The sequence below is a fragment of the Panthera uncia genome, chromosome E1, assembly GCF_023721935.1.
Source record: "Panthera uncia isolate 11264 chromosome E1, Puncia_PCG_1.0, whole genome shotgun sequence".
Classification (NCBI taxonomy): Eukaryota; Metazoa; Chordata; class Mammalia; order Carnivora; family Felidae; genus Panthera; species Panthera uncia.
The window spans coordinates 59,995,166-60,022,535 of NC_064814.1; the positions used below are offsets into that span (position 1 = coordinate 59,995,166).

The window sequence follows — 27,370 nt, forward strand, 5'->3', positions numbered from 1 at the left end:
ATTTATTTATTTTTGAGACAGAGAGAGACAGAGCATGAACGGGGGAGGGGCAGAGAGAGGGAGACACAGAATCGGAAACAGGCTCCAGGCTCTGAGCCGTCAGCCCAGAGCCCGACGCGGGGCTCGAACTCACAGACCATGAGATCGTGACCTGAGCTGAAGTCGGACGCTTAACCGACTGAGCCACCCAGGCGCCCCCCGAATACTCATTTTTAAGGGAACATTGGGAACAACATCGATTCGTGTTCAAACTGTAAAATCTTGATAAGCATTTTCCTTGGTTTTTTAGTTGGTGAGAACTGTGGTGTCCACTTGGGAACTTTTTCCTTTCATCACAGACCAACCTCTGAGGGAATTTGTGCCACATGGAGCTCAGCTTGCTCGCCTGCATGGGGACACGACAGGCGCAGCAGGGGTCTGGGAAGCCTGATGTCGCCTTCATGGGGACGCTGCAGGCACAGCAGCGGTCTGGGAAGCCGGCTGTAGAATAACATTGAGGCGTCAACATGTAACACGCTATTGACGAGCAGCGTGCCAGACCCCACATAACGTGTGTCGGACGTAGCCCTTGCCTTTGAGAGATTTGGTAACGGATCAAAGACGGCAAAGACCTTGGAGAGCTTAGTCTCTGTGTCCGGAATTTTATAACTCAAAGCCTTAATTTCTCTTCAAACCAATTCTCACAGTTTTTCCGTGTATCTCTGAGGATCATACTCCTAAAACCTTCTGTTCTTCTTGAGAAAAGGAAGGTCCCTTCTGTCACCCGTGCCAAACGGATACTCTGCATAGGCTTGAAGGTGACAGCTCACTTTAGAGTGAGGGGATGATTTTAACCAGTGGAAAAGGACAATGAAAACAAAAGGGGCGCGTGAAGACCTCAGGGTATGAAGAAGCTCACGCCCGCTTCTCACCGGCTGGGCTTTAAGGCCTATGTCCCTGAGTCCCATGGCAGACACCTTCCCTCCTCTGTGCCACAGCAGGGAATCTGCGTCACCCCTGCCCGGTCGGAACCCGGGGCGGGAGAGGTGCTCCCAACCCCTTTGGCAGCATCCCTCCTGCCTCTTGCAGGAGACCAGCTTTTGTGCAGGTCAGCATCGTTCCCAGACCACAGGGACGGGCCCTGGACGGGGAGTTTTTGTTCACAAGCTTCCAGTTGCTTCTGTGTTCTCTCGCCTGACCCACCAGGCACTTTTGCGCTCACATTTCAACAGTGCACGAAGGAGCGTTGGTCTTGATAGCCTCCGAGATCATCCTGGCGCCAGACTCCCCAATGTGATTTCCCTGGAGGCTGGAAGAGAAGGATTCGGACCCGGCTTGAGAGAGGGGCTCAAGGGCCAGAGGCCTGCAAGTCCCTTTAGTAAAGAGCAGACAGTCACTACACGAAATGCAGAACTCCAGGCAAGACCGTGCTTCCAGGATCCGTCCTATGGGGAAGGCCCAGAACGGCTCCCTCTTATACCGGGCTGCCCCGCAGAGCCGCTGAGAGACCTGGGAGTCTGCCAGCTCCAGGAATTGGGCGGAAGGCAGGGCCTGACCTGGGAGCCGTGAGCCTGCGGGGTTGGGGGGGGTGGGTTGGACCAGAATGACAGGGAAGGGCCGAGCCCCACTCACTTGATGTGCTGGAGGCCGTGGTTCCCAGAGAGTGCCGTGGCCACGCATATCGCCCCGTCCATCCCCAAGGAATTCTCTTGAAGACTAGGCAGAGAAAAGATGCAGACACCATCGTGAGCCTTTCGGGACAGAACACGTGCCGGGAAGCAGCACTGCATTGATCACAGGTGTCCCAGCAAGAGCAAGGTGGCCTTTACCCCTGAGACCAGTGTCTACCGGTAGCCAGGTGGTCCCGTCCGAGCGCCATGGAGGATGGAAGACCAAAACCGCAGGCATTCAATGGCTTACCTCTGACATAAGCTAGATAGAATGAACAAACTCATCTGCAACGTGGACTCTAGTGCTATTTCTAGCCAGAGGGAAGGGAAGCGGCTTACAGAGGAAGTCAAGAACGTCTCATTACGTGGGGAGGTTCCAGCAGAGAAGTCTGCCGTGCCAGGGCGGAGGTAGGTCTCTACAACCACTCACTTGAGTCTTCGGAGACTTGAGTTGACCTTCAGAGCATTTGCCAGGGCTTTGGCTCCGGCCACCCCGATGGCGTTTCCTCTTAAGCTGTCAGGAAAGATATGAAGCCTAAAGCACAGCGATAGCTGTGGGGTGTGAACAGTACCTCCTCAGACGAGCACGGGCCGCTGGGTAGAGGCAGCAGGGACGTAGCAACCACGGGGGGCGGTTCCTCCTTCCTGACTCCCCGGCCCAGAACAGAGATCGGCTCTGGGGAGCAGGACGCACCAGGAGGGGTGAAGCTGGCCCGACCTGGGTGGTTTGTTGGAGCCCTCGCCCTCCATCCCAAAGGAAGGAGAGTGGGGCTGAGGTGAGAGAGGAGACACTTCCTCCAGCGGTCCCCACATGCTCAGCGTCACAGGACCACAAGAGCAGGAGTGACTGGGACATGCCTGAGACCCCCACTGAGCTTAAGTCGCCCCTGCCCCCGCCCGGGGTTTGGATCTACTCCTAGACCAAGGTCAGTGGCCAAGGACCCCTACAGAGGACCTCGGGATGTGCGCGGCCTGGGCAAGACCCAGGAGAGCAGGAGCCACAGCGGTGACTCCCAGGGAAGAGGTGTGAGGTGGCAGCGGGGAAGCTGGGGAAAGCTTCATCTCAGTGACGCTATTTAAGTGCTTTGTGACTTTCCATGTAAATTGACATTTTTTCCCTTCTGTATCTTCATTTTGAATCAACAGCTTGGTTCGTTTGGGTAAGAGACAGCAACCAGAGACTGGAATACTCACTCGAGAATCTCCAAGGTCCTGTTCACAGCCAGGGCATCCCCTAGCGCCTGGGCCCCCCGGGCACCAATGGAGGCCACCTGCAGACTATGCAGAAGAGATGGGGTCAGTGCGGACAGGCTGAGGCGCTCCGGCCTGCACCCCGCCTGGCCCAGCTTCCATGCATCCTTGTCCTTCCTTCTCCACCCCTGGACTGAGGGCTGCAAGTGACAACATAGCGCTGAAAACTGTTGGCCTGTGATCCGTCCAGAGAACGCCGCGCCTCCGGCCTCCCCTGATGCCGAGGACAGAGATCGGGATGCTACGGATACGGGAAGGAGAGGTGGTTCCCTGGAGGGTTTGAGGAAAAACACTCCCTGAACCCCTACTTCTTACTTTGTCCCAATTGCTAACATTAGGAAAATTTAACACACCTTCTCGGCTGGGAAGCAAAACTGATGTTTGGTATGAAAGCAGGGCTCAGGGCCGGCTGCCTGGGCGGCCGTGCACGTCAACACTTACTAGAGAGCGGTGAGGGCCGTGTTGGCCTTTAGTGCGCTGGCCAGTGCGGAGGCGCCCTCGTCCCCGATGGCGTTCTCCTGCAAACTGAACACAGAGCGTGACCCCCGGGCTCACAGGGCACGGGGCCAGCGGCACTCCAGCATGACGTCCTGAGCTTGGACCTTCTAGTTTTCATTCAGACCGCGCACACCGCAGACTAGACTCCCAGGGTTGCCGAGGGGATAACCGCCCCCGCGGCCTCCTAATTAACATGCAGAGGGCTCTGGGGTCTCTATGAACCTGGATCATCAGAAGCAAACAAGAAAAGGGACACGTGGAAATACTCTTAAGGGTGAGGACAAAAAAATGGGCGTGCCAGCCAGAGAATTCAGTCGAAGCCCTTAGTCCCTGGCCATTCTTGCTCGTCAGGGTTTTACATCTATTTTTTTTTTTTCCTTCCCTTCCACATTGGAGTAAAGTCAGTTCCTAGCGCGGTAAATGATGGAGAGTTTACCTCGGGTGGCATTGGGGTGTTGAAGGGAGCAGTTTGCATTCGCGATTTTAGCAGACGTGTTAGTGCGTGTGGTGCCCTGGCCTGATCCTGTCTCGGGTGGGCGGGTGTGACCGAACGAGCCGGCCCCGTGGGCCACGTGCTGGGGGGACGGAGGAGCCCACGGGGTCTCCTGCCCCCGTGTGGTCACGGAGGCCACCGGGAGAAATAGGTCTGAACTGAAACCTGCAGGATGAGAGTTGGGGGAGGGGGCCTGGCACATCCACGGAACCCGAAGAAATGGCACCAAGTGGCTGGCGTGTGAAATGACGGAAGCAGGCCTTTGGGGCCTTTGTTAGAAGCCACACCGAGGGGTGGGTTTCACTCTGCAGGCACTGGGCAGCCATTGAAGCATCTCAGGACGGGGACAGATACACATTTTGGAAAGATGTTTGGCCAGCGGTGTGAGCGGATGGACTGGATGTGGAGGCTGCTACGCGGACGCAGGGTGAGTGGAGCTGGTGGCCGGACGGCGGCCGCGAGGGTAGAGGGAGACGGTGGGGCCTTGGGAGGAGAGTCGCAAGCGGGAAGCGAGAACAGAGACGATGTTTCTAGCTCGCGGGCCGGGTTGGCCGGGCCCGTTCGTGAGGTGGAGCTGAGAAACAGACTCGTGGGGAGGTGGCGTGGGCAGTGATTACGTGGGTCTGGGGCTCAGGAGAGAGGGGTCTAGACGCGGGGGCACCGGGACTTTGAAGTCCGGGAGTGTGCGAGAGGATAGCTTCTGGAATAGGGAGCTCGTTCGAGACAAGATGGCCTAGAACACATCCCTGAGGAGCCCCAGGATGTCAGTGAGACAAAAGAACCAGGCAGAAATAGGCTATCCTGGATGCCAAGGGAGAAGCCATGGGCGCGGTCCAAAGCAGGTGAGACTCAGAGGGTCAGAGACAGGGTTCCCGTTCAACTCCGCGGCTCCACTCGCTCGTGTGCCCAAGAGAAATGAAAGCGTATGTCCAGGCAGAAGCTTGTACGCGAACGTTCACAGCAGCGTTATGAGAGCCAAACAGTCCAAACAAACCACCCAGATGTTCCTCGACAGATGAGGGGGTAAATGGCATGTCAATCTGCACAGCGGAATAGGATTCAGCCACAGAAAGGAATGAAGCCCTGATTCACGCTGCAACCTGGGTGAACCTTGGAAACCTGATACCGAACGAAAGACCTTGGTGGCAAGAGGTCACACGCTGTTCAGTCCCACGTACGTGAAGTGTCCGGTACAGGTAACTCCGTAGAGACAGAAAGCAGACATGTGGTTTCCAGGGGCTGGGGCACGGGGGCAATGGGGAGTGACCGCTGATGAGTGTGGGGGTTTGTTTAAGGTTTAAGGGAAATGGTCTACAATTGTGGGGATGGTCGCACAACTCTGTGAGTATACTAGAAGCCAGCGAATTGTATGCTTTATCTGGGTAGATTTTTGTGGTAGGGGGATTACGTATCAACAAAGCTCTTTAAAAAACAACAAAACAGATAAGAACAGAAATATGCCCGCTGGCCTTAGGGCAGAGGAGGCTGTGTGCTGAGGGTCTTTGGCACGAGCCGAGCCGTGTGCCTGGTGGACCCCGAGGTTTCAGATTTCCTTGCCGCCCTGCCCTTCCCGCCGCCCCTGCCGAGGCCCCACTCACTCGAGGCTGGTCAGGCTCTGGTTGAATTGTAGTGCTTGTCCCAGGGCCTTGGCCGCACCGGCCTGGATGAAGTTCCACTGCAGGCTGGGCAGACACAGACACGTGTGACCACGTGGGCCAGAGCAGAGCCCGGGAGGCTCTGGAAGGTGCAGAAAGAGGGGACTCCTCCCAGGAGAGTCTGATGGCAGGGAAGGAGTACTTGTAGGACGGGGTCCTGGCCACTGGTGGACACAACTCCTGCACCCCGCCTCGGGTCTAGTCCCAAGGGGTCAGTCAGCACTCTCTGGTTAGGGGTGGGCACAGGGACGGGCTCAAATGAAGACTCCAAATGGCCCCTGCATGAGGCTTGTGGCATTTGGAGGTGTGAGGTGGGTGCCCACCTCCCACCTTTGGCCTCTCAGTGGATCAGCCCCAGGAAGCGGGCGGGGGCGGGGGCTGGAGGGGGACAGGGCGCAGCCTACTGGAAGCCCCTGAGGCCGTGTTGTGGGGGAGCCCGATGCCAGCAGGTATGATGACCCCGCAGCGTTGCAGAGGGGACAGGGAGGGGTGGGGGGCACCGTAGACTCACTGGAGGGATGTGAGGGCCCGGTTTTCTCTCACTGCCAGCGCGATGGCCTGGGCGCCCCGGTCGTGGAGGAGGTTGGCTGTCAGGCTGGGAGGAAGGGATCAGGGGCGAGTAAGCAGGAGCCTGCCGGCGTGGAGCCCCCGTCCTTGCTCACCTGGGAATCCAGGCCCCCTCCTCCCCGAGGACCCACCTAGCTCGTGTTGATTGAGCGCTGGTGTGTGCCAAGCACGTGCCTTCCTGACAGCCACAGGGACAGGGTCCCGGGATAGATCATCCCCCCTGGAGGACTCACTCCTGATCCCTGTGCTGCGCTGCCCTGAAGATCTGGCCCCCCTCACATCACCACGGGGACTGGGGCATGGGGGCAGGCAGCGTCCCCACGAACCTCATCTGTAGGTTACTTATCACATGAGAGTGGAGGGGCTGTCCCCCTCCCCAACCGGGTCCCCCTCCAGCCTGTAAAATGACAAGGTGACGAGGGTCTGTAGCCCCCTGTCACCCTGGGCCTGAAGGGGCCGTAGGAAGCACACCCCGCCCCCGACTCACGTACTCCAGATTTTTCAGGGTGCTGTTGCTGCAGAGAGCTTGAGCCAGGTCCCGGGCTCCCTCTGAGCTGATGGAGTTTTCTCGCAGGCTGGGGAGAGAGAAGACCCTGAACTGCTGACCAGATACGTGGGGACTTGGGGGACACGAGCCCTGGCACTCAGGCTTCTCAAACCCAAGGAACCTCAGGGGTGACCTGGGCGTCCTGAGCGATCGGGTGTGAAGGGCCTCCGACAGGCAGGGCTCCCCGGCCGGCCAAGCATCTCCCTGTGGGACTGCCAACAGCGGGGCCACCCAGGAGGGAGCGGATCGGTTGACGGGCCCTCAGAGGTGAGGGGACGGGGGCAGGCGAGCATGCTTGGCTGCCTCAAAAGCTCGTGTAGCAGAGGGAGCAGCAGAACCAGCCAGCTGAGGACCCTGGCTGTCCCCTGCCCTCCAGAGCGGGTGGGATGCCACAGGCTCCGGGACCCAGGATGCTCCAGGACCCAGCTGCCCAACCACAGATGTCTTCCTAATGGACCCACAGAGGGAGGTGTGGCCTTCCCGGCCCCAGCCTTTCCTCCCAAGTCCCAAAGGCCCTTCAGACCCCTTGACCAAAGGGACACCCCGGCCGGAGAGGGAAGGCGGGACTTACTTGAGGCTGATGAGGGTCTGGTTGGTGCAGAGGGCCCCCATCAGCGCCGCCACACCTGCGTCACTGATGGAATTGCTCTGCAGGCTGCAAACAGGACGGGGCAGCGCTTGGGACGCTTGTCCCGGACCCCCCGGGAGCCACTGTTCCAGCTTGGGGACTGAAGGTGTAGGGCTCAACAGAGTTGGGGGACCCTGGGTGTTCTTCTCATCATCCCTCCTTCCCGTCCCCATCCCCTACCTGTTCCAGACCCTGCTAGGTCAGGGCAGGTGGCTCTAGCGTGACCAGCCCCCAAAGTTTAGACTCTGCCTTGATCTGAGTGGCTCTAAATGGCCCGGAGAAGGGGTTTGCGTTGTGTCTGCAGCCAGGGTGGGGGCAGCGCTGAGCTCCCCCAGCCCCCACCAAGGCTGCTGCAGCTGCAACCCTCTTTAGTCGCCAGTGCCAGCCTAGGGGGACTTGGTGCTTGTGACTCTGGAAACTCCAGAACCAACACCAACCTCTGCTGTCCAGGGAAATGGAGCTGGTGGTGGGACGGAACAGCGAGGTAGGCGCGGAGAGAGACCGAGATCCCAGTGTGCCCAGGGTTGGCGGCTGGCTGGATCCCGGCAGGGTGGTGGCCCTGACTGACAGCCCTCTTCCGGGACCCGCCCACCTTCTAGATGGGACGTCTAGACCCATGTGTCACCCACCCAGGGATGTCACCCACTGCCCACGGCCACTCCTGAGCGTGGTCAGGCAGACTCACTCCAGGCTCTCCAGGCCCTGGTTCACCTTCAGGGCCTTAGCCAGGGCCTCGGCACCTTTATCGCCAATGCTGTTACTGGAGAATCTGCAAGAGAGAAGACAAGGGTGCGCTGGTTTTCTGGAGCAGCCTGGCGGGTGGGGCCTGGGGATCAGGGTCCAGGGAAGCCCTCCAGGGCAGTGCTCTCTCTGTTGTCTTAAGGGTGCCCAGGGCACAGTCTGTTCTTGAGTCTGGTTGGTGGCCTCTGCAGGTGACTCCCAACTGCCTGTGAGAGATCAACCTAGCAAAGTACGTCTGGACTCCCTAGCAGGGCAGGGCCAACTCTTTGGTGAGAGGTTTTGTGATACTTCATGTGAAGTACCCACACGTCTATCCATCCATCCGTTCATCCGTTCATCCATCCATCCATCCATCCATCCATCCATCCATCCATCCATCCATCCCCATGCTCACAAATATTTGTGATGGGCTGGGCTCTGTGCCGGTCACTGAGGATACAAGTGTAGCCCTTCCGCATTTCTCACATGAGCTCCTTCAGACTCCTGTTCTGCTTCAGGGCATCTGCCGTCTGCTGGGCTCCCAGAGGCCCGATGGTATTCTTCTGCAGGCTGTGGGAGAGGGGAGGGGTCCCTCAGCAAAGCTGGCCGCAGCCATTCCCCCTCTCGGGACAGTCTGGGGGAAGGGCGAGAGCTCAGAGACGACTCAGGTGCTCTCCCCACCGCGTGGGCAGAGGGGGCTCTAGCAACAGTGTGTGCATCATTGCCGAAACGATGCCAGCAGATCGACACTGGTATGTGGGGGGTCAGAGGCAAGGACGGCTGGGCTCCTTGCCCAGGCAACCCTCCCAACACTCAACAGTCGTCCTGCCTCTCGACCAGCCCGCAGCCTACCTCCCACCCCTGCAGTCCTGCCTAGGGCAGACCCTCCGTTTCCGCTCTTCTCCGAAAGCTACTTCCCTTCATACTAAATCTGGAGGAGGGAGATGCTTACAAGAGAACCCCTGTGCGCATCCCAGAAGGGCAGGCAGGGCGGGACCTGTCCTGTGTAAGGCCAGATACAATCTCAACCAAAGGGAATTTTCACTGGTTCCAAAAAGGATCCTTTCCCTCAGAGCATTTCTTTGAGAAAACTTGGGATTGTAAATCTGTCCCTTTGAGAAGCGTATGAATCCTTTTAAAAGCTAAATAAGCCTTTTGCCGGAGTGATGGCCCCCAAGGGACCTCAGAACCACGTCTCTGAAAGGAGCGCATCGAGGAAGGTAGCACCACTCCAAGTTGTAATTGTCTGCTTGTCATAACGGCACGAGGAGCCTGGCTTTTCCTTTGGGTAAAGGCAATCATTGAACGGCTGACGACCTTAACCACCAGGCAAACTGAGGAAACACTGTGGGTGACAGACGGTGCTGTCCAGTCCTCTTACTTGAGGACAAGTTATCTTGAGAACACGCGTGCCGTGGGTTGTATCTGCTTGGCTGTAGAAAGGGGTGAGATTTCTTTCTGTCCTGGCCAGCTCTGGGTTGCCAATGATGTGCAGTGCAATCTGGTTGATTCTTCAAATAATGCAACTGTTTCCTTCTTTTCTACCTTTGCGGAGAGGATTTTCTGCATTGGCAGGAGGCTTTATTTTTAATTATTTCCCCAATACCTGTTCTGTGGAAGAGTGGACATCAAGATTTCCAGGGGTCATCTAGATGGGCCCGAAAGTCTCAGGCCGTCTCCCCAATCATCCTTCCTTGCAGGAAACAGGCCCTTGGAGGAGGGGAGAAGGGGGGGTATCTCTGCTGGCCAGCACGTCCACTTACTGTAGCACAGAGAGGGTCCGGTTGGCGGCCAAGGCCTCAGCCACAAACCTGGCACCGTTATCCCTGATGGCATTGTTCTGGAGGCTGTGGAGGCAAGGAAGAGGTACATCACCAATGGCACAAGAGAGGGCCCAATGGTGGCCTTGACCCCTACCACAGTGTTACCAAGCCCCAGGGGGTGGGGGGAGCAGCTGACCACTGCGTGCCCTTGCTGCCCACCACACAGGATTTGGGAACAGTTGGTTCCTTCCAGGGAATCATAAGGATTCCCTCTGAGTCTCTAAGCATTTATCTGCTGACTGGGAACAGGGTGTGCATATTATCTGGATGACGATAGCTAGGTTGTCCGTAGTCTTAATTACAGCTAAAAGCCACAGCATCCAAATGTTAACAAGGATGTGGAAATATCGGAACCCTCACCCATTGCTGGTGGGGAATGTAAAATGGTGCGGACCTTGTGGAAAACAGTCCGGCGCTTCCTCAAAAGGTCCAACGTAGAGTTACTGAGCAGTTTCACTGGTAGGTATTTACCCAAAAGAATGGAGAACAGGTACTCAAATGCTTGCACATGAATGTGCACAGCAGCATTATCCACAAGAGCCAAAAGGTGGAAACAACCCAAATGTCCGTGAGCTGACGAATGGGTACGTTGGGGTCTGTTCATAAAGCGGAATGTTATTTAACCAGAAAAAGGGATGAAGTACTGACACGGGCTACAATGTGGATGAACCTTCAAAACATTATGCTAAGTGAAAGGAGCCAGACACAAGAGGTCTTATTGTATGATTCCGTGGCAAACATAGAGACAGAAAGCAGATTGGTGGTTTCCAGGGACTGGGGGGAGGGGAGAATGGGAGGCGGTCGATAAAGAATACAGTCTTCTTTTCGGGTGATGAAAATATTGTGGAACTACATAGAGGTGATGAAGGAACAACTGTGAACGTACTAAGTGACACTGAAATGTATACTTTAAAGTGGTGAATTTCACCCCAATAAAAATACATAAATGAAAAAACAAATGACAGTACACACTCAACTAAGGATGGGTACAACCACATATGACAACTCCTAAAAGGAGCACAGCAAACCATAGGAACATTCTAGAGAATGGCACTTTCAGCGTCCTGGAAAACACCTCAGGGGAACATCCTGACACCATGGCCTTGGGGATTTCCCATTCGATGGAAGACAAGAGGTTTTCCTCATAGATTATTTTGCTTTTCCACCTCTATACAACCGCATCCTCCTTTTCCTCTATCCCTGGATTAGGCTGTACACACAAGGACAACGAGCACGGAAGAACTGAAACCTGAAACTTGTATAGATACGAGATCATGTGGCATCCACCTAGACAGGAGCCAGTGTAGCATGCCTGCCATTTTGAATCATCTCCCACTCCATGGTTGGCACCTGGGAGAGGGTTTTGTGCGCCCTCTGCTGGTTATATCGGGATGTGGAGCAGATGGCTCGTACCTCAGAAAGGCCAGAGTGCGGTTAATCTTCAGAGCATCTGCCAGAGCCTTGGCCCCTTGAGGTCCGATGGAGTTACTGCGGAGGCTGGCGGGAAGAAGAGAGAGAAAGAACTGTTTTCTTTTATCCAATTCCCAGGGAGGAAAGAAAGAAGTTACACTGACCTTTAAATCTACGCTCTTTGACAATAACTGGGTTTAAGATTTCATGTTTTGTGGAGATCCTTATTCAGGTGAACAAGTAAGGAATTTCCCAGTATGGCCCCATGTGATGGGGGGTCGGCGGGGGGTGGGGGGTGGGGAGCAGGATCTGATGGACGTGGCTTGGGCCAAGTGTGGAGAGGAGAATCATACCAGCTTCAGGGCCAAAATTCTGGTGCCTCCCTGGGCTGATCCCCACAACTGACGAGGAGCCAGGAATTTGCTCACTCTGCTGTCCTTCCAACTGACCGAGGGGACAGTGTGGTCTGGGGGACTTCACAAGATGGCTGACAAGCTTTCCCTGTCCCAGTGGTAGAACGTTGGCCTCTGGTGTCCTACTTACTCCAGAGCTGTCAGACTTCTGTTGACCAGGAGGGATCTGGCCAGAGCTTTGGCCCCTTTGTTACTGATCTGGTTCTCAGCCAAGCTGCCCAAGGAGAAGGAGAAGAGTGGTTATTGCTGGTCTACGACTGTCATGGCCTCTTCCTCAACACCAGGCTTGTGACCCAAACCTCCCGGTTTCACCAGCATCATGAGGGCCTGGATGCAGGTGGAGATGACGTGATCCCTGGAGCAGAATCGCCCAGGCCAGGAAAGCCTCTGAGCCAAGTAAGGTAAGGCCAGAGTGCAGGGGACAGACCCTCACACTGGCAAAGATTCCCAAGGCAGAGTCTGGCCAGAATCCAGTACGACGGCTTCTATGCGAACAGGGCAGCAAAGAGCATGGGCAGTTACAGAAGTTTCCCACAAAGATCCCCGGCAGCAGTGTGCCGGAAAAGTACAACAATACTGATTTGTAGCATTGGCCGATTTCCATGGTGTAAATACTCTCACCACGGCCAATTTCAAGCAGTCCCAGCTCGCAAAAATTCCTAAAACTTTAAAAACCTGCTCTCATGAACTGTGGCCAGCTCACCACTGGCCCCTGTCCTTTTCTAGCACAGGGAAGGAAAATGGTACTAACTAGAATTAACTTCAAAGTAAAACAGAAACAGGGCGCCTGGGTGGCTCAGTCGGTTAAGTGTCTGACTTTGGCTCGAGTCATGATCTCACGGTTCATGAGTTCGAGCCCCGCCTCGGGCTCTGTGCTGACAGCTCGGAGCCTGGCACCTGCTTCAGATTCTGGGTCTCCCTCTCCCTCTGCTCCTTCCCCACTTGCAATCTGTCTGCCTCTCAGAAAAATAAACATTAAAAACAAACAAAAAGAGCAAAAACCCGTGTTCCTCAGAACAGCTTTAGGAGTCCCAGAGGCTGAGGGGCACCACGTGCCTGGGTTCCAGAGAGAGACAGAGCATGAACGGGGGAGGGGCAGAGAGAGAGGGAGACACAGAATCGGAAACAGGCTCCAGGCTCCGAGCCGTCAGCCCAGAGCCTGACGCGGGGCTCGAACTCACGGACCGCGAGATCGTGACCTGGCTGAAGTCGGACGCTTAACCGACTGCGCCACCCAGGCGCCCCTCCACGTGTGTTTTCTGAAGGGTGCCTTTTCAACCGGGATGTGGCCCCTGAGGGCCACCTGCAGAGAGGGGGAGAAGAGCACGTGGCCTTAGAAGAAATTTTGGCTTTTGTGCAGAATATTTTCTGAGCGTTATCCAGACTCCTTTATGCAAAACTCTGGAAGTTGACTATTTTGCTGAAGGCTCCCGTGAAGGAAGAATATTGATGAAGTTAATTAATGTTATTGTGTTTCTTTCAGAGGGATTGCATTTCTATCTCTGGCTGCTAGCCCAAGGGGATCCCGCTAATAGCCGGCCCTCATCCAGTGCTTCCTCTGTGCCTGGCCCGTCCTCACCACTTGCCTTGAGTTAACCCACTGAAGCTGCTTCAACAACCGGAAGGGGGAAAGTGCAGGAAAGGGTTAACCTTGCCCCAGCTCCAGAGAGGTGACCTCTGAACGCTTGTCAGGTCCTGCCTGATAAGTCTGGTCTGTGTTTACCTGGGGCCCTTGGGCCGTGCAGTAGCAGCCTGACGTCCCCACCTCCGGAGGGGCTTCCCATGACCCACCTCCAGTAAAATGTCTGGACCCAAGCCCGGGTGCGCCTCCCTGGTTAGAACGCTTCATGTGTGCTGTTGCGCGTGGTGGCTGGGGAGGCGGGCCCCGTCTGCACCACCACAGCGGAAGGACAACTGAAAGCTTGCCCCTGTCTCTCTGGGGCCCGCCTCGTGCACCCTTCCCTCTGCGCATTTAAATCCGTATCCTTTTGACGTCCTGAACCACAAGTGCAGGTACAACAGCTCTTCTGGGTTCTGTGAGTCCTTGTGGTGAATCATTAAACCTTTGGGGGGTCCCGGAGACCCCAGACTCACAGATACCGTTTTAACCCCATTTTTACACTCCTTTGGCACAGGGTTGACTGTACAGGGTCACACAGAGCCCGCCGCTCACCACTGTCTTCCGTGACTTCTTTTGGCTCCTGACTCACTCCGTTTTTGTTTTCTCAGAGATTATTCCTGAACCCAGAGGAAGGCTTAAGTGAGGATGAAGAATTCCTCTCGGGATCCTGTTCTCCAGACTCCTCTCCCTAGTTCTAACCACCCCCAGGTCACAAGCCCACTCCTCAGCGTTACTGAGACTTGGAAATGTGATCACAGGAGATTTCACAAGCACGAGACTCTGTTTTGCCGTCAGCACACGGACTTGTGTCTCATCACACCATTAAAGATTCAATGTTTAAATTTTATTTTCTTGTACTCGTTTAAATAAAAGTTCAAATTTAAATCCAAATTTTAAATTAAAAAATTTCTAATTTAATTTCCAGAGCCAATCCTGTGCCTGTAATACTGTTTTGAGGGCAAACATCGAGAGGAGCTTAGAGAACATTGTGCCTCGCAGCACTTCTGAACGTTGAGTATCTGCGGAAATGCTCCCATGTCCACCAGAGCACCTGACCCTCACCACATCCCTTCCCTCTTCTTACAGGTGAGGGACCTGAGCCTCCGGAACTTTCCGGAAGGGGCAGCAACAAGCAGCCACGTGTTTCCAAGGCACCTCTCCTTGCAGGCGCCTCTGGCCGGTTGAGCAGAGAGGAGGACGGGAAAATAGCCCTGGACCCCGTGCGACAGGTAGGCACCCCGGGTGGGGTCTCCCGGGTCAGCGTTACCTGATCCTCTGGATGCGACAGTCCTTCCCGCTCAGCACGCTGCCCAGCAGCTCCATCACGGGGTCCTGGAACTGGTTGTTGTCCAGCCTGCAGGCGGCAGAGCGATAATGAGTGGTACCACCGCCCGCGGGCGGGTGGAACGAGGCCCCGGCAAAGGGCCGCCCTCAGGGCAGCAGACACACCCAGGCTGGCATCCCTTCCCTGGCCCACGTTTCCATCGCCACGCAGCCCCCACCACGAGGTGGCCCGGGGACCCGTGCTGGCACGCCCGCCAGGCTCGAGGTTTTCCCGGGAGGGTACGCCGGGAGCCTCAGTGTGGTGAGCCCCAGGATTCCTGCGCAGAGGGCGTCTCCCCGGCAGCCCCGTGCATCATGTGTCCGCGGGACACGGGCTGCTAGCTCTGCTTCTAAGGGTGTGTGGCAGCTGCTCTCAGGTCCTGACGGCCCTGGTCTTAGAGACACTGAGGTCCAGAGCAGGATGGGTGATGCGCGGGAGGGGTGGTGGTGGAGTAAGTGGGCGCGGCCTCTGTCGGCAGAGGGGTGGCTCACAGAGTGCCGTAGGTTGAATCGTGTTCCCCAGAAAGATATGTTGGTGTTCCGACCTCCCGCCGCCACCCCAGCGCCTCAAGCTCATGACCTCATCCGGAACCAGGGTGATCGCGGATGTCATGAGTCCAGATGAGGTCATTCTGAGGGGGGCGGGCCCGTAAGCCAGTACGACTGGCATCCTTGTCAGAACACCACGTGGAGACAGTGACACGGAGGAGGCGCCCGTGGGACCACCCGGATCGGAGTGATGCGTCTACGAGCTGAGGACTGCCAGTGAACAGCACGAGCTAGCGAGGCAGGAAGGCTTCAGAGGGAGCTCAGGCCTGCCGACCCCTTGAGTCTGGACCGTGCCCCCCAGAGCTGTGACAGAACAAGTTTCTGCTGCCTTAAGCCGTCCGTGCTGTGGCCCTGCAGGCGGCCCCCAGGATGCTGGCACGGGGTGGGGTGGGGGGGGCGTGGTGGAGGGGAACGGCCTTCCAGGCCCCCGCTGTCTCCTCCGACCCGCACCGCGCACACCCCCACCCCAGCACCCACCTCAGGCTCCGGCAGTAGAGCAGCTGGGGCAGCAGGCTCTGGAGGACGCCCTTGCTGAGGCACAGGGACAGGTTGGCCTCCTGGACGCAGGCGTCTGACACCTGCAGGAGGTAGGCCAGGGCCGCGTGGTGCCGGGGGCCGGTCAGCCCCGCCAGGCTGCCGCTCTGCATGGCCTCCTCCACGCCGCGGGCCAGCTCCGTGTGCCGCAGCTCGTGCAGGCAGTGCAGGACGTTGACGGCCCGGGCGCACACCGCCACGTCGGGGCGCAGGCAGCCCTGCAGGAGCTCGGCCGCCTGGGCCCCGTAGCCCTGGTGCTCCCCCTGCACCAGCAGGGAGCCTGCCAGCAGGGCGTTGACCCCGGGGGAGAGGAGTCCTGAGAGGAAGCGCAGGAACACGTCCAGCCGCCCGTCCTCGGCCTGCATGGCCCGCTGGGCCGCGCTCCTGAAGTGTGTGAGGAAGCCGAGGCGGGGCCAGGACACGCCACCCTCGGCGAAGAGGTCGAAGATAGCCCGCCTGGAGGCGGCGTAGTAATACGCGGCCGCCACAAACTCCTGCAGGGACAGGTGCGTGAAGCAGTAGGCCGTCGACGCGGCCAGCGTCTCTTCCCGCTGCAGGAAGCGGCTGCACAGGCCGCTCTGCAGCAGAGCGAGATCCACGCCAAACGCCTTCAGGTCCTGCTCGTAGAACACGTACTTCTTCCTGACCAGCCCGTGGAAGGCCAGCCGCCCCAGAGTGCCCACCATCTTGCGGCAGCTGTGGGCCGCCTGCTCGATGCGAGGGCTCACCTTGCCCTTCTCCTGCCCGTCCCCGCCGAGGGCCATCCTGAAGTACCAAGAGTAGAGCTCGCACAGGGTCCTCGGAGTCTGCTGCCCGGCGTCCTGGGGCCCCGGCCCGCTGTGGCGCAGGTGACCCAGGGCCGACCCCGCAATCCGGCAGAAGGCTGGGACCGTGCACATCAGGTACAGGGCCCTGTCCGCCCGCACCTGCCTCAGGACCCAGTCGGAGAGGGTGTGGTCCTCGGGGAACATCTCCTCCAAACACGCCTTGATCTCCTCCTCGTCAAAGCCCCGGATCTCTGTCATCCGGTCTACCAGGCCCCCCGGGATCTGGCCGGCCACGCTGGGGCGGGAAGTGACCCAGACAGAGACTTCTGGGAATAGGTTGCCCCGGATGATGTTGGTGATCAGATGGTCCACCTGGATCTCCTTCTTGGGGTCCGTGCAGGCCACGGTGTTTGAGAAGTCCAGAGGCGTCTTGCACTCGTCCAGGCCATCCAGGATCAGGAGGGTTTTGGGCGGGGCCGCCGGCGCCGGGCCGGACTCCCCGATGTGCGAGAAGACGGAGCGGACGAGTCTGTCCGCAGACAGCTTCTCGTGGGTGTTGAGATCTCGGAAGGTCAAGGGGAGCACCAGGGAGAAGTCCTTGGCGACCTGTCCCCGGGCCCAGAGCTGGACAAAGTTCCTCACCAGGGTGGTCTTGCCCACGCCGGCTACCCCGATGGTGATGGAGATGCGGGGGCGGATAGACACCCGAGACAGAGGCAGGAAGAGTCTGTCCAGGGTGAGGCTCCTGGCCGGGCGCCAGGCCCCACGCGTGGTCTCCACCTGTGTGAAGTCGTGTTCCCTCAGCTGTAGGTCCGTCAGCCCCTCCAGCAGCAGGAGGCTGGTCAGCCTGGGCGGGGGGCCGCCTCTCGCCCTGTTCAGCAGAGCCTCCCGGCACTTCTGTATCCTCGAGTCTGCGGGACAGAGGCCGAAGGGGAGGGCTGGGGAGGGTGGGGGAGGGGAGGGCAGCGGGGAGCGGGAGGGCCCGGGGACACCCTCCTTCCGCCTACCGTCACCGTGAGGCCCTAGGGGGGCCTGCGGCACCCTGTCCAGGGGCTCTGGGGCCTGGGAGCCCTGACTGCTCTTCCCGGCCAGCAGGTCCACGAGGGCTTTCACTTGCCCAGCCGGGGAGCCGGGGCCTCGGCCCTGGCCTGCCTCCCCGCCGGTCCGCACCTCCTGCTTCCTCATGGGGTCCGCGATGGCCGCCAGCAGCTGCGAAGAGAGGGCCTGAGGTGCCGTGTGCCGCGTGCCGCGTCACCACCCTGGCCTGGGACAGGTGAGTGAGCCTCCAGGGATGGGGAGGGACCCACTCCCTGTCCTTCCCCAGGCTGCCGGTGGCCCCCTCCGTCCGGCCTCCAGGAAGGGCCGGGAAGGGCCGGGAAGGGCCGTTCGTTCCTGGGTGGCGAGCGTCGTCCCTGACGCCAGGAGCATGGTGGATAAGAACCGGGCCCAGGCTGGAACCTGAGCTCCGCCACTTACTGGCTGTGTGGCACCGGGCAGGCCGCCTGAGCTCCTCGTGCTGTGCTGTCCTCATTTGTGACCTGGAAGTGGAGACGGGGTTAAGAGCAGGTCTGCTCCCGAGAAGGGGAGAATGAAGGAGGTCGATCTGGAAAGGCCGCGTGCTCTGCGAGCCCAGCTCTGTGACCCCCCTGGAAAAGGCAAAACTGTGGAGAGAGGGAAAAGATCGTCCGTGGTTGCCAGGAGGGGAGGGGTGAGTGAGTCAGGAGGGAGCCCCTGGGGACTCCTGACCCCAGCAGCGCCCTTCTCTGCGGGGCCGCTGCAGTGTGGGGCCACCGAGAGGCGGAGCCGTGCGGGGCCCCACCTGCTCCCGTCGCTTTCCCTGAGGCTCCGAGTGGATCCCGTGTGCCCCTCCCTCAGCTGCGGTGGGCGCTCCAGGACCCCCGGCGCGCCCCTGCCCCCTCCTCACCTGCAGCGGGCGGGGTGTCCGGCCCACGGCAGCTCCTCCGGCAGGGCCCCACGAACTCAGGGGGTGGGGGTCAGCCATCCCTCGCCCAGGGGTCTAGGAGAGAAGACAGGACAGGGCTGAGCGGAGGCCACACCTGCCACTCCGGATACCAGCCGCTCAGTGAAATGGGTCTGGCCCGTGTCTTCTAGCTTGGCGGTTCTCTGGGTCTCAACGATCGTCACTTAGGAGGGGTCACCTGACTCCAGCCCCAAGGATCCGACATGTTCCCTGACCTTGTGCTTGCACTGGGCTTTCCTGGCACTCTAACCCGGGATGAACCTTTTTACCTAGAAGGTGCTAAAAGGGGCTTGACAACAAGTAGAATAGCGTTTTCCAGCCGTTCCGTCCGGAGCACTGTTGAAGTGTTAAAGTACAATGAATTCAGGGCAGGCCGTGTCCAGCCCAGCTGAGGGAGTCTGGCAGCGTTTGTAAGAGGCCAGGGGGAGGCCTCGCTCATTCTTCTTCTTCGGACCCCTTGGCTGTTCCCCCTCTTTTGTTCTTCTTGGCGTCAGATCCAAGGGGAAAAGAAACCAGATGGGGTTCTGACTGAAGTCTCACTAATGTGGATAGATCGGTGTGGGTGTCACTGAGGCAGACAGTCTTGGTGCGTTGTATCTCCTTTCCCATCAAATGTTAAGTATTCATGTTATTTCCCATCATTTCTCAGTGAATTCTTACTGCAGTATGAATAACTTCATCTCTTTCCTAAAATCGCAACACTTATCCTGAACAAGTTTTCCCACGTGGGTCAGACCCTCCACCTCCCCCACGCAGTGGTGAGTGACGGGAATCACACTGGGCATCCTCGTCTGACTCCCAGGCGTGGTTCGAGCCCAAGCCGTCAGGCCTCATGTTTGTGATCGTGTCTAAGTTGTTCTCTCCTCTTGGAAAAGATTCCTTCGCTTCCTTGTGTCCTGGCACCATTCAGATAACACCACACGATTGCTCCTGAAGGCTTCCTGTGCTCCAGACGACGATCTGTTAAACATTGTACTTACGTCATTTAGCTTCTTGTAACAACCCTTATTAAATTGTCACCGCTCCCGTTTTATGGATGAGGACATTGAGGCTCAGGGAGGTTAAGTGACTGGCTCGAGGCGACACAGCTGGGGAGCAGCTGAGTTGAGAGAGAAACCAAGGCTTCGCTGACCTGCCTCTTATAGTACGTCCCCACGTTTTTCTTCATTAAAAAAATTTTTTTAATGTTTATTTTTAAGAGAAAGAGACAGAGCATGAGCAGGAGAGGGGCAGAGAGAGAGAGGGAGACACAGAATCCAAAGCACGCTCCAGGATCTGAGCTGTCAGCACAGAGCCCGACCTGGGGCTCGAATTCACGAGCCGTGAAATCATGACCTGAGCCGAAGTGGGATGCTCAACCAACTGAGCCACTGAGGTTCCCCTTGTACGTCCCCACATTTAAAAAATTAGGCATGTCTGTTAAATTAGCAAGTACCTTTTTAGCAGTATTGACACAACCACATGATGTATTTCCCTTCAGTCATTGAATCAGGAGGTATTTACTGAGGGCCTTTTGTGGCCTGTGGGCACTGGGGGATCTGAAGGGAACAAGTTAGACAAGGTCCTGACCCTGTGAGTGTGATCCGGGTGGGGCACATGACAGTAAAGAAACCCAGTGAATGAGTGAGGCCATCTGACAAGATTAACGCTGTGAATGAAACACACAGTGTGCATGGCGGAGTGGGTCGGCTGTCACGGTGGCCAGGGAAGGCCTCTGTGAGAAGGCCACTTAGGAGCGGAGATCTGAAGAGTGAGAAAGCGTTAATTACACGCAGAGCTAGGGGGACAGCAAGGACACATGCCCTGTGCATTACTGGGGCAGAAAAAGCCAGTTGCTGGAGCACAGTGAATGGGGGTAGGGGTGGGGCTCACAGGATAAGAGGACGTTTGAGACCCACCCACCGTCATAATGGTCATAATGCGTTTGGGTTTGTACTAAGTGTGGTGGGAAGTCACTAGAGAGTGACATGCTGGGTTCATATCCAGTCTCTCCTTTAATCTGTGAGCTACACTACAGATTTTCTAACATTGAACCAACCTTAGGTTCTTGAATACTATCTTCCACGTGTATTAAGCTGTGTAAAACAGGGTGGGCTAGCACAAGAATAGATACAGAAGTCATCAGAACATAATATAGAGCTTAGGAACAAATATTTATATTACTTGCATATGAAGGAGTTTGGTAATGTAAAAAAAAATAACATTAAATTAAAAAACATTTTTTTAAATTTAGAGATCAGTGGGGGAGAGGGACGGAGAAAGAGGGGCAGAGGGAAGTCAAGACAGAATCTTAAGCAGGCTCCATGCTCAGCATGGAGCCCAGCAGGAGGCTGGATCTCACAACCCTGGGGTCACGACCTGAGCCAAAATTAAGAGTCGGAGGCTCAACTAACTGAGCTACCTAGGTGCCCTGGTTGTTGTTCTTTAAAATTTTTTTGAAGGTTATTCATGTTTGAGAGAGAGAGAGAGAGAGACAGAGTATGAGCAGGGGTAGGGCAGAGAGAGAGAGGGAGACACAGAATCCGAAGCAGGCTCCAGGCTCCGAGCTGTCAGCACAGAGCCCGACGCGGGGCTCGAACTCACGGACCGCGAGATCATGACCTGAGCTGAAGTCGGACGCTCCACCGACTCAGCCACCCCAGGGCCCCCCCTGGTGGTTTTTCAATTAGGTGCTAGTGCAATAGGGAAAATGAAAGAATAAAAGATTTCAGGATTGGAAAAGGAAAAAAAAAAACTTTCACTGTTCACAGTTGACAAGGTTATATACATTGAAAATCCAAAACAGTCTACAATTGATTAGAACTAATACATGAACTTAGCAAGGTTTCTGAACACAAGGTCGGTTTAAAAAAGTCATATCTATTTCTGCTTATCAGCAACAATGAAATTGAAAGTAAAAGTTTGAAATATTTAAAAAGCAAATATCTAGGGGCGCCTGGGTAGCTCATTCAGTTGGACGTCTGACTTCAGCTCAGGTCATGATCCCACGGTCCATCAGTTCGAGCCCTGTGTTGGGCTCTGTGCTGACAGCTCAGAGCCTGGAGCTGCTTCGGATTCTGTGTCTCCCTCTCTCTCTGCCCCTCCCCTGCTCATGCTCTGTCTCTATCTCAGAAATAAATAAGCATTAAAAAAAAAAAAAATAGGAATAAACTCAGCAAAAAATTTGCAAGACCTCTACACAGAAAACTAAAAACAATACTAAGAGAAATGAAAGAAGACCTAAAAGAGGGATTTACCATGTTCATGGATTGGAAGACTTACTATTATTAAAATATCATTTCTTCCCAAATTGATCGATAAATTGAACGACATCCTAATCAAAATTCCAGCAAGCTTTTTTGGTGAGGAAGGGTGGGTAGAAACTGGCAAGCTGATTCTAAAACATATATGTAAAGCAAAAGACCCTAGACTAGCCAAAATTATTTTGAGAAAGAAGAACAAAGCTAGACGACTTCTACTACCCAACATCAAGGCTTAGTATAGAGCTGTAGGTTTTGGCACAGGGCCGGCAGATAGCCCAGTGCAATATGACAGAGGGTCCCGAAACAGACCCACACGTCATGTGTGGTCACCACATTTGCAACAGGGGCTCCACTGCAAGTCAGGGGAGAAAAGATGGTCTTTGAATTACATTGTGTTGCTCCAATGGGATATTCCTACCGGAAAATGGACCTTGACCCCCGTCCTCCCACCACACACAAAGATTAATTCAAGCTGGATCATAGATCTAAATGTGAATGCTAGCCCCACCAAGTGTTTAGGAACAGTTACAGAATACTTTCAGGAACCTGAGCTAGGTAAAGACTTAAGTGGAGCACAAAAAAAGCACTAACCGTGAAAGAAATGAGTGCCATGTTTGGATTCATTAAAATTAGGGATATCTGTTCGACAGAAGACAGTTTTAAAAGGGTGAGACAGCAAACCACTGACTAGGAGATGTCTCCAGTACATTTAAAAATCCGGTAAGAAACAGGGGCGCCAGGGTGGCTCAGTCAGTTGAGCGTCCGACTTCGGCTCAGGTCATGATCTCACCTCTCGTGAGTTTGAGCCCCACGTCAGACTCTGCGCCGACAGCTCAGAGCCTGGAGCCTGCTTCGTATTCTGTGTCCTCCTCTCTCTCTCTGTCTCGCCCCTGCTCACGCTCTGTTTCTCTCTCATAAATAAAAAAAAATAAACATTAAGAAACAGCTCAGTTAAAAGTGAGCCAAAAAATTGAAGATCTGTCACAAAAGATAATATCCTTAGTCATCAAAGAAATGCAAAGTGAGGGGCGCCTGGGTGGCTCAGTCGGTTAAGCGTCCGACTTCAGCTCAGGTCACGATCTCGTGGTCCGTGAGTTCGAGCCCCGCGTCGGGCTCTGGGCTGATGGCTCAGAGCCTGGAGCTTGCCTCCGATTCTGTGTCTCCCTCTCTCTGCCCCTCCCCCGTTCATGCTGTGTCTCTCTCTGTCTCAAAAATAAATAAACGTTAAAAAAATTAAAAAAAAAATTCTAAGAAATGCAAAGTGAAATCACTTCAGAGAAGTGTTTGGTAGTGATAAGGCCAAATAGGCATGTTTTTGTGACACAGCAATTCTTTGCCTGGCTATGTATATCTAACAGAAACAAGTGTTTATATCCATCAAGACACAGTATTGAATGTTCTAGCAGCTTTCTTCATAGTGTCCAAAAAAAAAAAAGGAGAAACTGCCAATATCCATCAACAATAGAACGGGATATTTTTGTGTGTGTGTGTGTGTGTGTGTGTGTGTGTGTGTGTGTGTATGTATGTATTTTTTGTAAAGTTGAAACAATCAGGTCCCGGGTAGTAATGACAGCGAAGGAACTGCGGACAAACTCAAGTGGCTGACTCTTGCAGACACACAGTGAACAAAATGTCACCCCGGAGAGAACATACTCTGTGAATCCGCTTATGGGGAGTTTAATGTCAGGCCCAACCTATCTGACATGAGAGAAGTCAAAATAGCAGTAGTCACCTCCTTGTATACGTTGATCTGGGCGATCGATATGATCACCGCTGGGTGCAGATACACAGGTGCCTACAGATGTAAAAACCCGCTGGGCTCACTTTGCTCTCTGTAAGCTGTACCTCCGCAGCCATCCAGATCTCCCCATGTGCGTAAACCAAGGCCGAGCAGTGTTAGTGCAGCCTCTTAGCACGTGAGGCCAGGACAGCAGGGCCTGTGTCCTGCTGTTGGCTTGGGTGATGTCAGGGCGTGGCCCGGCGGCAGACATGGCTTCCCGTCATTGGTTGTCCAGGTACACCCACAGGTGACACCCTGCCCCTGCTGCTACTGGGGGTGAGGTGGTGGCTAGGGGAATGAGGGGACCATGTGGAAGAAGGGCCGGGCCCAGGGCTCCTCGGCTCTGGCAGGACAGTGTCTAGAGCACTATGTGTGTGTGGGTGTGGGTGTGGTAAAATATACACAGCATGAAATTTACCGTTGTAACCGTTTTTAAAGCGTACGACTCAGTGGCATTAAGTACATTGACAATGCTGTGAAACCGTCACCGCCATCTACCTCTGGAATGTTTCATCCCCGCGATGGGAAGCCTGCCCCTATTAAGCACTAACTCCCCTTGCCCCTCCTCCCAGCCCCTGGAACCCAGCCTTCTCCTTTCTGTCACTACGGATCTGACTCCTCTAGGGACCTCATGCAGTATTTGTCCTTTTGTGTCTGCTTTCCAGGTTCATCCTTGTTGTAACACGTCTAAAAATTTCACTCTAAGTCATGTTCCGTCTTTATCGTTAGATCACATTTTGTTTATTCATTCGTCCATCGATGGACACTTGGGTTGTCTCTGCCTTTTTCCTCTTGTGAATAAATGCTGCTGCGAACAAATACCTGTTCAAATACCAGGTGTACAAATACCTGTTCAAGTCCCTGCTTTCGATTCCTTTGGGTTTATATACTCAGCAGTGGAATTGCTGAATCTTATGGTCGTCCTAGGAAGAACTATTTTTAAAAAGCCACTGCTTAGCTCAACCGCCTAGAGGTTTATTTGGTGTGAGGTAGGGCCTCAACACGTATGTATTTTTTTAATAAAAATTTTTAAGTTTATTTATTTAGGGTGAGAGCGAATGTGAATGGGGTAGGGGCAGAGAGAGAGGATCCCAAGCAGGCTTCACTGTCAGCGCGAAGCTTGACGTGGGGCTCAAACTTAGAAACCTCGAGATCATGACCTGGGCCGAAACCGAGAGTCGGCCGCTTAGCCGACTCAGCCACCCGTGCGCCCAGTCAACGCGTGTGTGTTATGGAGCTCCCCTGGTGATTGTAAGGAGCAGCCGGCATTGGGAACCGCTAGGCCAGAAAGGCCGGGCAAGTGGCAGCGGAGGGACAACAGCAGGGGAGAAGAGGCAGGGCAGAGTAGTGTCTGGGAAGGTGGCAGGGGGGAGCTCCCCCCTGCCCCCACCTCCAGTCCCGTGTGCCTCTCGGCGTTGGGAGCCAACACTTCCTCCGGGTCAGACACTCCTCTTTCTTGCCCTGCTGGCCGTAGGGCTAGGGTTCCCGGGGTTAGCAAATTAAGATACAGGACACCTACTAGAATCTGAATTTCGCATAAACAGCCGTTCTTTCAGTGTAAGTATATCCCAAGTATTACGTGGGATGTGCTTATACTTTAAAACCCAGGGCCAACCTCAGAGGCCAGTGAGGGTGCTCCCCCCACCGGACAGCGACCCGGCCGCGTGTGCGCACAGGCCCTGTGTGCAGCCCAGAATCCGCCCCTGCAGGGTGGAGCTTGCCACGGCCCGAGTGCCACACACGCCGCCAGGGACGGTCAGGCCGTGTCCAGTGCGGACAGCCTTCAGTGAGAGCGGAAGGAGGCCCTGCGACCAGCTTAAAGAGGGGAAGACGGGCGGGTGGTCTGGGCTGCCCTGGGCCATCTGAAGGCCAGAGTCGTTCTGAGCTGTGGTGGGCAGGGCCAGCCAGCCAGACAGCTGCAGACCACGGCCACCCCCTGGAGCGGGCTTCCCCACACCCCCACATCCTCTAGAGCCTCACCCGTGGGGTGCGACGCAGCCGAGGACCTGTGCTCACTGGCGTTGGTGTCGCTCAGTCCCCGTCCCTCAGGACGGACAGCGGAGCTCACGTCTCATCCCAGAGAAGACACAGGTCCCGATCTACTCATTTGCTCTGCCGGCAAGTCCCGTCTTGTCCCGTGCTGCCCTCCCAGGGGCCTGCAAGACAGCCAGCCTCTCTCTGCCCGCCCGCCCTTGGGGACTGTACGTTCGGACCCTGCAGCGCCGACCTGCCTGGGCCGCCCTCACCTCAGGCCACAGCCTCTCGGATGCTCCTGTCTCCAGAGACTCCCTGCCCCCGCCCCGCCTCTCAGGGCCCAAGAGTTCAGTTCTCAGCCCCTTGAGGTGGCTCAGCACCGTGGCCGTGGACCTCTCGAGACCAAGCAGCCTTTCCTAGAGGTGGGAGGAAGCGGTGGCTTTGCCGCAGGACACAGCCCTTCTCATACTGCACTGCCCGTGGGACAGAGGAGGTGCTGCCGGCCTACATCCCTACTCGGGAGCCAGCCACAGGGTGGCCTGTGATGGCCACAGTGAGGCCCCGGCCTGGGGAAAGCGTGTGTCCCCGTGGAAGAGACCCAGAGGCGCCCCAGGAACCCAGGAGCCCGACCGTGGGGAGGACCCCATGGCCAGCAGCCACCGCAGGCACAGCTCGGTGACACCTCTTCTGAGAAGGCCTCTCTGGTTACCGGCCCTCTCAGAATGATGAGCCTCGCGTCCACCCAAAGGTGTGGCTAGAAGAGACCCCTGGGGGCTGCTCACCCAACAAGAGGGTGGTGTCTGTGGGGCAGGCACTGAATGCCAGAGCCCAGCCTGCTTGCGTCGTCTCCCTGGGCCCTCAGGACCCCGGGGCAGGTCTGGTATTGTCACTGCTATCCTACAGGTGGAAGGTGAGGCCAGGGATGGAGCCCGGGTCTGCCGATGCCAAGTTTAACCCCTTGGCTGCTCAACCTCACTCTGCCTGCCTGCAGCGGTTTCTGGTTACTTCCTGCTCCTCCCAGCCCATCACTGGTACCTGGGGAGCTGGGCTTTGTCCCCTTGGCCCATCGTGGGCTGCCCTTGGGCACATGTTTCTTTATTCCGTACGGTGAACTAGTCCTGCTCAGCAGCTCCCGGCCCCCACGGGGACACCTTCCCGGTGCCACCCAGCCACCGCTCCCTAGAGCAACTCAGGCCTTAAAAGTCACGGTCCTTCCTGCCGGCGGTCTCTTCCTCCTCCCCCATCCTGCACTGAGGCAGCCTGGACTCGACTTACCTCCCAGACCTCATTTCCCTAGGGATGCCGAGACTGAGGGGCCGAGGGTTCTCCATCCTGGTGCTCCCGGGCTCAGCCCTGCTCCAGGGGACAGAGGCAGCTGCGTGGTGGCGAGGATGTCCTGAGGTTCTCTGTGGCCGGTCAGCTGGGCCCCGAGCCCTCGGGATCTGTGCGGGGCGGGAGCAAAGCCCTGTCGGAAGGGATGGGGAGGCACTGGCTGCACAGGGCAGGGGGGCTCCGGCCCCTCGGCTCCCGCAGTCCCCCAAGCCCACCGGCTGTCACGGCAGCTGGGCTCCTCACCTCTTCCTGTGTAGGGCTCCGCCTCAACCCTCCTTCCTGTCTCATTTCAAAAGCCAACAGCTTCTCAGACAAATCAATGAGCCGCGGCTGCCCCGGCTCGGCTTTGTCACCACCCTGTAATTCAGAGAGGCAGGGGTCCCGCCGGGACCTGCAGGTCTGTCTGATGTTCAGGAGAGATGTCCAGCCAAGGCCACAGGGAAGGGACTCACCACGAGCGGGCCTCTGCTTTTTGCGGGGTGGGAGGGAAACCGGGCTAGCTGTGGGGACATTCGGTGACTTGCCCAAGGCCACACAGCAGGGAGCTGGCTTCTCCGTCTGGAACGGAGTCCTCTCGCTCGGGCTGGCGCGCTCTGATCCGGCTGTGGCCCTC

General features: G+C 56.4%; 1 protein-coding gene across 3 annotated transcripts; it reads right to left on the minus strand.

Moving 5' to 3' along the window:
• Positions 1-27,212, minus strand: NLRC3 (NLR family CARD domain containing 3). Of its 3 annotated transcripts, none has more exons than XM_049637404.1 (20): positions 26,701-27,212; positions 18,373-18,465; positions 17,925-17,986; positions 17,456-17,657; positions 15,625-17,359; positions 14,543-14,629; positions 11,785-11,868; positions 11,245-11,328; positions 9,772-9,855; positions 8,495-8,578; positions 7,974-8,057; positions 7,232-7,315; positions 6,605-6,688; positions 6,058-6,141; positions 5,490-5,573; positions 3,342-3,425; positions 2,844-2,927; positions 2,080-2,163; positions 1,612-1,695; positions 1-1,288 (listed from the first exon to the last, which is right to left on the minus strand). In XM_049637404.1, the coding sequence occupies exons 4-20, from the start codon at positions 17,631-17,633 to the stop codon at positions 1,198-1,200; spliced, it is 3,183 nt and encodes a 1,060-aa protein (XP_049493361.1). In that variant the 5' UTR covers positions 17,634-17,657; positions 17,925-17,986; positions 18,373-18,465; positions 26,701-27,212; the 3' UTR covers positions 1-1,197. The 3 variants fall into 3 exon arrangements, with proteins under 3 accessions (XP_049493361.1, XP_049493362.1, XP_049493360.1); XM_049637405.1 differs by having other exon boundaries at positions 6,601-6,688; XM_049637403.1 differs by lacking the exons at positions 1-1,288; positions 1,612-1,695; positions 2,080-2,163 and having other exon boundaries at positions 2,177-2,927; positions 6,601-6,688.
• Between the last annotated feature and the right edge of the window lie 158 nt (positions 27,213-27,370).